This window comes from Melospiza melodia, chromosome 11, assembly GCF_035770615.1.
Source record: "Melospiza melodia melodia isolate bMelMel2 chromosome 11, bMelMel2.pri, whole genome shotgun sequence".
In the NCBI taxonomy this organism is placed as follows: Eukaryota; Metazoa; Chordata; class Aves; order Passeriformes; family Passerellidae; genus Melospiza; species Melospiza melodia.
Genome location: NC_086204.1, coordinates 8,314,315 through 8,324,223, shown reverse-complemented (window position 1 = coordinate 8,324,223; position 9,909 = coordinate 8,314,315). Strand labels below are relative to the sequence as shown.

The following is a 9,909-nucleotide window of genomic DNA, read 5'->3' as shown; positions in this document are numbered from 1 at the left end:
CAACTTTTATTAGCCAAACACCTCGTGCTCATCTGATCCCAAATTTGCCTCATTTCTTCAGGCTGGCTCATTTGCTCAAATGGGCACTAAACTTAGTGGGATTTTCCTGCCATAAAAAAAACAAATTGGAGCACAAATCAAGTCACCAAGTCAGCATAGGAGGTGGGACAACATGGGATAAATAGTGGAAATACTGTAAATATTGAACAGTGATAGAATGTTGCACCCAGGTGCAAAGTTACTGCCTGATGTGCTCCATGTTGAGGTGAGCACTCTGTCCAGCTCCAGAATCTCCAGCACAGGAAGAACATGGAGTTGCTGGAGCGAGTCCAGACAAGGCTACCAAGATATCAGAGGGATGGAGCAGCTTTGTTATGAGGAAAGGCTGGGACAACTGGGGTTGTTCAGCCTGGAGAAAATAAAGCCCAGTGTGACCTAATTGTCTCAGGGCAGGAGAGAGCTGGAGCTCCTGGAGCAGGCCCAGAGGAGGCTGAGGAGATGAGGAAGGGCGTGGAGCAGCTCTCCTGAGGGACCTGTGGCTGTTCAGCCTCCAGAGCAGACCCAGCTGAGAGGGGCCCTCATCCCCCTGTGTCCCTGTCTGCAGGGAGGGCTCGGAGCAAGGACCAGGCTCTGCTCCCTGGGGCCCAGCAGTGGCACAAGAGACCATGGGCAGGAATGGATGCCCAAGAAGTTCCACCTGAACATGACCAAGAACTTCTTTCCTGTGCAGTGACCAAGCACTGGCACAGAGACCAGAGAGGCTGTGGAGTCTCTCACTGAGGATATTCCAGACCTGTCAGGACACAATCCTGTGCCATGTGCTCTGGAATGACCCTGCTTGAGCAGAGAGGTGGAACCCAATGACCCACTGTGATCCCTTACAACCTGCCCCGTTCTGTGTTCCCGTAATTCTGTGGCGAGGCCCCCGCCAGCCCCACGGGCCTCCCGGCGAGCGGTCCCTCCGGGACCGAGGGGAGCGCTGACAAAGCCGGCGGTGGCGGCGCGGCTCGGGCGGCGGATGCAGGCCCCGGGATGCGCCGCGGTTGCCATGGCGACGCCCCACCGCCCCCTCGGTTGCCATGGCAGCGGGCGGGGGAAGGGTTTGCCGGTGGCGCCGCCGGAAGTGCCGGCGGGGGCGGGGTCCGGCCCGGAAGCGCGGCCGGCGCGGCGGGAGGGCCGCAGCGGCTCGGCGGGGCGGGCGAGCGGCGAGCGGACGCCGCCGGTGCCGGAGCGGCGGAGCCGGGGCTGCCCGGGCCGCCGAGGGGCCGGAGCGGCGGGGCCTGCGGGGCGCGGGCGGGCCTGCCCGGCCGGAGCGCACAGCGGGAACACCCCGCCCCTTCCTCCCCGCGGGCCCTGCACGGGAAGATGGCGGCGGCGGGAGGCGGCGGCGGCGGTGGCGCGGGGGCGGCGGGCCGGCCCGGGCTGTGAGAGCCGCGGCGGGACGGGCGGCGAGCGGCGGAGGATGAGCCTGCTGTGCGCGCAGTATCTCCGGTGAGTCTCTCCGGGGCGCGGCGGGCGGACCGGGAGCGGCGGGGAGCGGGCGGACCCGGAGCCCTCGGGCCTCGCAGCGGCTCTGCGGGCGCTGGGCCGTGTCCGGGCCGGTGTGCGGGACCGGCCGCCGCGCTCCGGAGCTCCCCGGCGGCCGGGCTCGGCTGCCGCATGGCCCAGGGCTCCCCAGCAAGGTCACGCCGGTGCTTTGGGAGGGTGGGAGAGTCCGGCGGCTTCCCGGGCGGAATTCCCCATCGCTTCCCCCGGGGCGGCCCCGTAACCCAGCGCTGCGGAGCTGCCGCCAGGTCTGACCCCGGCTGTGGAGCGGGAGCGGCGCTCGCAGCCCCGGGAGGTGCTCTGGGAGAACGGGAGTCGCTGGAGCCGTGGCTCAGCCCTCGCCATCAGCTGCGAGTCCCCAGTCACGGCTGGCACAGCCGGTCCGTGTCGGGCACGGGCAGCCCAGGCTTGGGAGAGGAGTCAGGCTGCCAGGGCTGTGCCTTGAAACAGAACCGGTGCTCGGTGCCTCAAGTCGAGAGCATGAGAGATAGCTCACGGTGATACGAGCAGAACTTTGATAGGCTTTGGGGTGAACTTAGCGTTTGGGTGAACCTATACCCAAATGCTCGTTCTCTAGTGGTTCTCTAGTGGTTTTGGAGAGCAACGTCGTGAGCTACAAATGGCTTTTCAGTAGCTGTAAAGTACTCAGTGTCCAGGCTGATCGTGTTGTGTCACCCCTGATGCTTCCAGAACACCTCATGGAAACGGAGTAGGTATGCCAAAAGGGCATGCACGTTCCTCCTGAGGAGTTCAGGATTCGGGAAGGATTTAGAAGGAGTGAATTCAGTGAGGATTTTACATTTCAAAAGCACTTTCTATACAAAGTTCTGGAACACTTCAGCAGTCTCTCCTTGCTGGTTCTCCAAATTCCTTCCTCCTCATCTTGTCTTTTACCTCTGCTGCCTTCTGTTATCCCAGATCCTACCTCAAGTTGATATCTTCAAAAACGAAAAGAATGTAATCTCTTTTATCTAATAGTGAGTTTATGACCTTTTGCTCTTCCAGGTGAGTACACCTATGTTGTCATGAAACTTCTTCATTCTTTCTTTCCTCTTACATCATGACAAAGCTTTAATATGCTTTGTTTTTAGCAATCTTCTATCAGTAAAAGACTTGTTTTTTTATTGTAGGACAGGTGTTAATAATATTGTAACATCTGGCTCCCTGTTCCTTCTTGTGAGTGCATGTGTCCTTTGGGCTGTGGGAGGCTGTACATGTTACACATGTCCCTGCTCCTGTCACCTTCCTGCACCACCAGGCTCTTCCTTAGCATTTTGCTGTGCCAAGCTGGAAATCCTTCCTGCAAGCTGTGGGCAGGAATCACCAGTTTCTCCTCTCTTTGTTCCTCCCACACTTCAGCTCATCCTGGGTTGTTCCTGCTTTTTCCTGGCTGCTTTGTTTATATTGTGCCAAAGCAACAGGACTGGAGTGTGTGCACATAACTAATGTGTTGCAGTCAGTGTCTCTGTCACCAAGAACCTTTATAAAGGGCTCTCTTCCTAAAACAACAGGGCAGTCCCTCTTCTAAACTTGTCATCACCTTCCTTCTGCCTCTGAAGACCATTTGGGTTTGTTCTCTCTGCAGAAGATGCGCTTGGGGAGGGTTTCCTTGAAAAGCTGTGAAATGCTTTTTGCATCCACAGAACGTTCATTTAAATTGTTTGATTTGCATAGGGCAGAAATGCAGCTGCAGATTGCTGCAGCCCAAGCTCATAAAGGGAACTGGGAATTAAGCCTCAGACTCTCAGAGCCAGTTCTGTTAGTCCTCTGTCTTAAGGAGGAGGGCATGCTCCTTTTTACTGTGGCAGGACAGGCTCAATCCAACTGTAATGAGGAAGGAATAGACCAAAGAGTAACAATGTGAGAGGGCAGCTTAGCAAAATGTTATGCCAAATGAAGGCGTGAGGCAAGCAGTCTCTGCTGTCTTCATTGGCTTAACACTAAGGAGGCACAGAAAAGTTTCTGCAAGAAATCATTTTTCAGTGTATTTGGATTTTAGACAGATTTCTAAGGTGAGCATGTAGTGATTGAATACCTAGTGAAATAATGACTCTGCAAGAATCAAGCTGTTGAAAAGATGAGTGGGGAAGAATGGACTTTTAGCTGGACTACCTTAACTCTTCCACTTCTGGGTTCTTGCTTTCTGTATGTGTGTGAATCAGCTATTTTAAAATGCTATCCTTGAAGGACTGTGCCCCTTCAGTCAACCTGGGAGAACTGAGGAACACATGAGCCCCCTACAGAAGTCTTCCAGGAAGAGCAAATAAGGTCAGGTTTCATGTACTGAGTCTTTGAAAAGTTGTAGGGAAGTCCGTTTTAAGTCATCTTCCTATGTTGCAATAGATTTTTGGGATTTTTGCTTTCCCAGTTTTATCCTTTTCAAAGTCATCTGTCAAGAGTATTGCAGTATATTCTCTCCCATCTAGTTTCCTACATACTTCACTGGAGTCATTGTTTGAGTAACTTCTCAAAGATTTGCATTGCATCTGATAAGGTGAGTAGACCTTTCAGAGGATTCTTTTAGGAGACAAGAACCTAAAAGATACTTTAGGAAACAGGGACACTGTTCAAGTCTCCCTGTTGAGGTGAATCTGTTCATTGCCACTGCCTGAAAATTTGTATCCGTGCTATTTGTGCTGCTTGGGGAATCTGCAAGTACTCCCCAGAAATCTAATTAATCTTACAGGGCACTTGTCTTAAACTAGACATTTCATGTATCCTGCTAGATATAAAAGAAGTCACTTTTAAGCAAAATATCACCGATAGGAATTCTGACACAATAGCACAAACTTCTGAGCACATCCATTTTATAAGCCAGTGTTGAGCTTTAGTCCGTGTTTATTCACTTTAGAGAAATGATCTTCAATGCCAATTTTATGTTAATGTTCAAAAAGGAGTTAACTAGGATTCAGAAGTTTAGCAGTTTGACAAATGATTGTCTCAACTGCATTTCAAAAAGATGTGAGCTCAGTTACCAGTTAAATGTGGCATTGCTCTGGTAAACTGTGCACAAGCACAAATGTAGAATAAAAAGTGCTTGAATTACAGGGCTTGAGCACTGCTTAGAAATTCCAGTGCTGATGAACCAGTAGGTAGTTTCCTGTAGCCTTATGATGAGGCTATAAGCAAATTCATTAAAGGTTTGACTGCTTTAATAATTCAAATTGTGGGTCTCTTTTTTGAAGACTCATCAGTAGCTCCATTAACTTGTGCATCTGCTGTGTCTCTTCATGGTTACTCCTTTGCTGTCTGCCAGCCTGTGACACACCTCTTTGCAGAGTTTCTTCTCTGTTAAAGAAGGAGGCTGGAGCAGAGGTAATTGCAGTCTGTGTGTGAGCATGTTCTGGTACTGATTATTGGTCAGGATGATGTAGAGGTGATGCTTGTCTGTGCTGGAAAGGCACCAACCAGAATACTGCTTGAGTGAGTCTCAGCAGGCCTAAGTCAGTTATTTAATTATCTTGGGAGTATATGAAGGAAAAAGTTAGTAAATGTAACCTCTTAACAGAGAACTCTGTGTCCCTGTAATGGACTTCTGGAGCTGGCAGGCTGGGGGAGAGGCCTCAGGAGGCTCCTGTCCAGCCCGCTACTCGCAGCAGGGACAGCTCTGGGCTCAGACCAAGTGCCCAGGGCTTGAAAACCTCCAGGGATGGAGACATTTCAGCCTTTTGGGGCAGCTTGAATATCCTTGTGGTGGAAAAGATTTTCTGTACATCCAGTCTGAACCTCTCCTATATTGTCTTATGCCCATTGTCTCCTGTGCTCCCACGTGGAGAGCCTGGATCTATCCTCTCAGTCCCCTCCCTGGAGGCATGTGGCAGCTGTGGGTGCCCTGGAGCCTTCCCTGCCTCACACTGTCCTAGCCTGGCTCCACAGCCTCTGCTCCAGCCCTGTCTGCTCTGGAGACCCTGCTCCAGTTGTTCCACAGCTTTCTTGGTTTGTCTTGGTATCTGAACATGACCAAATCAGTGTTGGAAAGTATTCCCTCCAGGTTTTTGTTTTCTGAAATGATTAATGCTACTTTCATACAGTGTTTACTCTTGAATTTTAAGCAGGGGAGACATAGTGGGGTCTGCTTTGGCCTTCCAGGAGGGCCCTCATAGCTTGATGGTTTCTTTGGGAAACATAAAGTCTCCCTTCTAGTTTTTTCTTTTTTTCTCTGTATAAGATGTCTCCACCATTTGATAACTAGAATTTCTGCCAATATTTAATAGGAGCAACACTTCTTATTCTTCTTTGAGGGTGAGAATAATGATTTAAAAAGGCAAAGATTGATGATGGCTGCTGTTTACTTAGGATCAACAAGCTTTTTGTGGTGACCTATGAAGTGAAAAGAATCACAATCAAAAAAGCGTCAAGCAGTTCCCCACTGAGCTTTCTGCTGAAGGAAATTCATCTTGCTGAGAGCCCCAAGACTCACACCATACTCCTCAGGTGTCTGGGCAGCAATTACTTGTTCCCTATTTCCTATCATGGGCATCCAAATTATTGAGCATTCTCCTGTCACCCAGGGACAACTTGTGTTAAAGCCACTGTCACACCTGTGATAATTTTTTGTTTTTTAAACCTAGATTCCTGAGGAAACAAGTTGAAATGTCCTGAAGTTGGTTGCTGCCATGATAAGTTTGTGAAAGTTAGCTGGTTAGGTGATCGTGTGTGGGTGATCCAAAGCAGTGTGCCTGGTGAGAGAGAAGCAGGCAGAGCCCAGCTGGGGTAAAGCAGCACTTGCAGAACTTGCCCTGAGCTGTGCTGGTTTCTGTGCTGGGCTTTGGCCATGCTCCTCCATAGGGAGGTAGCAGCAGGGGTGGCAGTGCCTGGGCAGGTTTGCAGGTGCTGGGTGTATTTTCCTGCTGGAGGGGCTGGCAGGAAGGTGAACATGTGCCAGGGAGAAGAGGGTGCAGTAACCAGAGAACATGACTTGCTGAGCACTTGGCAAAAGCTTGGCCATACAAGGGTGGGTTTTAAACTTGAACAGCTCTTGATGGAAGTTTCTCACCCTCAGCCCTGATTTGAGGGCATAAGTTTATGAGTTTATGGCCAAGTCTAAAGAAGCTGAACTGGGGAATCACACTAGGTTAAAACTGCTTTAGTTTTGTTTTTTACCCATGGGGCTTGGTCCAAGTCGGTTTCCTGATCCCATTCATTGTGTTACTACAGATGTACTGACAAAAGTTGTGTGCCACATGATTGAGGCACTAATGGTTAAGAGTGGGGTGGGACTGCTGCTTGGAGTGATAGTGCTCATTATCAATAAAGTGCTCACTGACCCACAGCCCCAGTAAATAGTGTCGTGTTTCCTGGAATATGGCTGTAGCTATATATAGAATATCATCCTTATAGAATTTACCTGGTCTCATTGTCCACAAAGCATACCCCTCTTTCCAGTCTGGGCTGAGTCTCCCCTTGCTGCAGAGCACAGTGTGTGCTCTTACTGCACTCTGTGCTCTGCCGTGAGGTTACTTGCACCACAGTGTTCCAGTGACCTAGAAGTGCAGGTTAGTGTAAGTAAAGTTACAGCTGTATTCATGTATTTATTTTTTTATTTATTTTCGATGGCAGGGATGATTCCTGTAGCAATTAGTTCTTGTTCTAGTCTGCATATTCCAATGTAGTTTGATCTTTACTGGAAAAGAGAAAGTTCTGTTATGGCAGTAAAACCAGGTGATGCTTGTCTGAAGTGTTAATAAGGGAGGGCACCGAAGCATTTTGAGAAGGCTCCCCCCCTCCCTGAGTATGGGGATTGGAGGGTTTTTTTTCCTCAGTTTCTTCATTTCAATGCATGGTAAGAGAGTACATTTTCTTGGTGAATTAGCTAAATTAAATAAATAAAATAATTAAATAAAATTGTTTTATTTAAGTATTCAGTGTAAAGTATACTGTGATATTCTGGCTACTTCTAAAGTCTGTTCTTCTATCCTAAGAAGTTGTAACAAGTAACCATAGCTTGGTCAGTGAGATGATTTTGGCCTTTAAATAAGCTGATCTGGGCACTGAATTGTATCACAAACTTTTAATTTAAGCAACGTAAATCTGTTTAAGTCAATGTATCTGGAAGTTGAAGCTTCCCTGCTTTTTTTAGTTTGCCACATTGGCTGCTGTGGGCATTTCCTATTGGAGAAAGAAAGGTTGGGTTGATGGGAGAAGTCAGTGACTTGATGGATAAATACCTTGGCATGTTCCCTGCCCTGCTCAGCCAGCAAAAATGAGTATGGAAGGGAAATAATTGCAGTTCAAGTGCATGGTGGCTGGGGAGGGAAAAGTGGATAATTTGCTGTAGGATCTGATTATGTTGGATGAGGAGCTGCTGGGGATTGTAGAGGTTTAAGGGTTCTTCATCTTCATGACAGTAGCAGAGATTCACTCATAGCAGCAGGCTGGTAGAAGAGCAGTTAAAGAATGAAGCTATAATTTGTAAGGAATATATGTGGGAGGACACTAGTTGTTGCTTTCATTACTTTGAACTTGAGGATTGTCCTCATCTTACTGGAAAAACTGCACAGCTGCTGTCAGGCAGGAGGGGAATAAACCCACAGATTTTTTCCTTAAAATCATTAGCAGAGATGCATACTTTGATTCTGTACTTTTTAATATGTTATGAGGGAGGTAATAAATTTCAGTGGTGTTTGGGAAAACACGTGTTTTCCTGTGCTCAGGGAGGGATATGGTAACTTATTTCTCCATCTTACTGCTGTGGACAGAATAGAGGAATAACAGATTGTTTGTTGTGAGGTGATGTGAGGACTCCGGGCCATCGTTTCTCATGATCCCAGGGTGGAGGGCTGGTGGCTTTGTCTGTGTGTGCCTGCTGAGCACTGGAGTGCACTGGGCAGGGCATTGCTGGAAGCATTACAGCTGTACTGGAGCCATCACCAGCTGCCACTTGTGCAGCCCTGCTCCAAGTCCTGCCTTTGGGCCACATTTCTACACTTGTCTGCCCACTGCCTCTCTTCCCATTTGAATTCAAGATGAACTTTTCATTGTAAACTTGGGGACTACCCAGATGACCAAATGAGGAGGAAATGGCTTAAACAGTGTTCTGAAGCTGGATATTTAAATCCCTCTGAGTTAAATCAGCAGGTGCTTGTTCAGATCAGTGTAATCCTGTGAGTTGAGGTGGAATAAACTTTTTGGAGTGACATTAGGTGTGCTTTCCCTCCTTTCTGTATTCCAGTCGGACTTCTCTGGGATTATTCACGCTTCTACACTCAAGGGGTTATCATAAGGAGCCAGAAGGCTGAGGAGTCTCTGAATCTCTTGGGATTGTTACAGAGCTGTGGGTGACAGACTGAATTTCACTGATGGGACTCAAATCAGAGATACCCTTGAGGTATCTAGGAGTCCTGCTAGAATTCACGTTCTCTTCCATCTTCAGAGAAAACAAAGATAATATTTCTGAAAGTACTTACTATATCCTGAATACATCAGCAGTCTATTTCTCATTTTTTTATTTAATGTTTTTGATGCTGAAAGTGTCCTGTAGTGCTCAGCCTCATTGAACAGTTTTCTGCTTTGTCTGATGATGGTATGGGTAAAGCTGATTTTTATTTTATTTCTCCCCATCCTCTCCTCTGACGCATTGTCTGTTTTGAGTCTGCAGGCCCTGCTTGTTGTACAGCTGAAATATCTGAAAGCTACTCTCTAGCTGTTAGAAAATGAGAAATGCATTTTGAATGTGGAACCTTTAAGACTGATTCTGCCAAAATAGTGGGGGGAACATTTCCTGAACTACTTAAAGGAAACTGCTTTTTTCTTTGGAAAACAGAAAAACGGGCCTTTTGGGCATTAAGTATCTTTATTTCAGACTTTGGTGTTTCATGATGTCTTGATTTAATGAGGCTTTGAGAGTTGTTCCTATTTGGTCAGGCTATGGCAAAGGGCAGTTTGTTTGGAGCCTGCCTGTTTTGGGCCCTCTGGATCCCCCATAGTCTGTGCTGCGTTATTTACCACATCTTAACTTCCCTGCACATGAAGAATAAATGCATTTTTGATAAATCTGTTGGGAAAACCATTTTTTCTCTTTGTTTTATGATAGTCCTGTAAATCGTGCTGCTGTCTGTTGCAGTGAAATTCTCCTGGGATTTGATTTGCCGTGTCCTGTGTTGGTCTGGCCATGATGTGGAGAAAGCATGTGGATATTGCTGTGTGTCCAACAGCTGTGACTGTGGTAATCTTTTTTAACCCAAACAAACTTTGACAGTTTTGGTTCCTTCTGCAGGCAGTACTGCTTTTGGCAGGGCCTTTGGGCATTCCTCCTCTTAGTTCAAGGTACACTTGAGCTGTTATGAGGGATCTTCAGGGCAGATTTTCCAAACTAGCCTAATAATAACTGAAAATGGAAATGCTAATCCTCTGTGCCTATGGAGA

The 9,909-nt window shown here is 47.9% G+C and overlaps 1 protein-coding gene across 5 annotated transcripts in view; it reads left to right on the top strand.

Annotated features, from left to right (window-relative positions):
• The first annotated feature begins 1,408 nt into the window (after window positions 1–1,408).
• Window positions 1,409–9,909, top strand: part of SMG7 (SMG7 nonsense mediated mRNA decay factor) — a 51,364-nt gene continuing 42,863 nt past the window's right edge. For all 5 annotated transcript variants that reach the window (XM_063165471.1, XM_063165472.1, XM_063165473.1 and 2 more), the window contains exon 1: window positions 1,409–1,491. In XM_063165471.1, coding sequence (XP_063021541.1) covers window positions 1,463–1,491 — 29 coding nt within the window. In that variant the 5' untranslated portion in view covers window positions 1,409–1,462. The remainder of the gene's footprint in view (window positions 1,492–9,909) is intronic.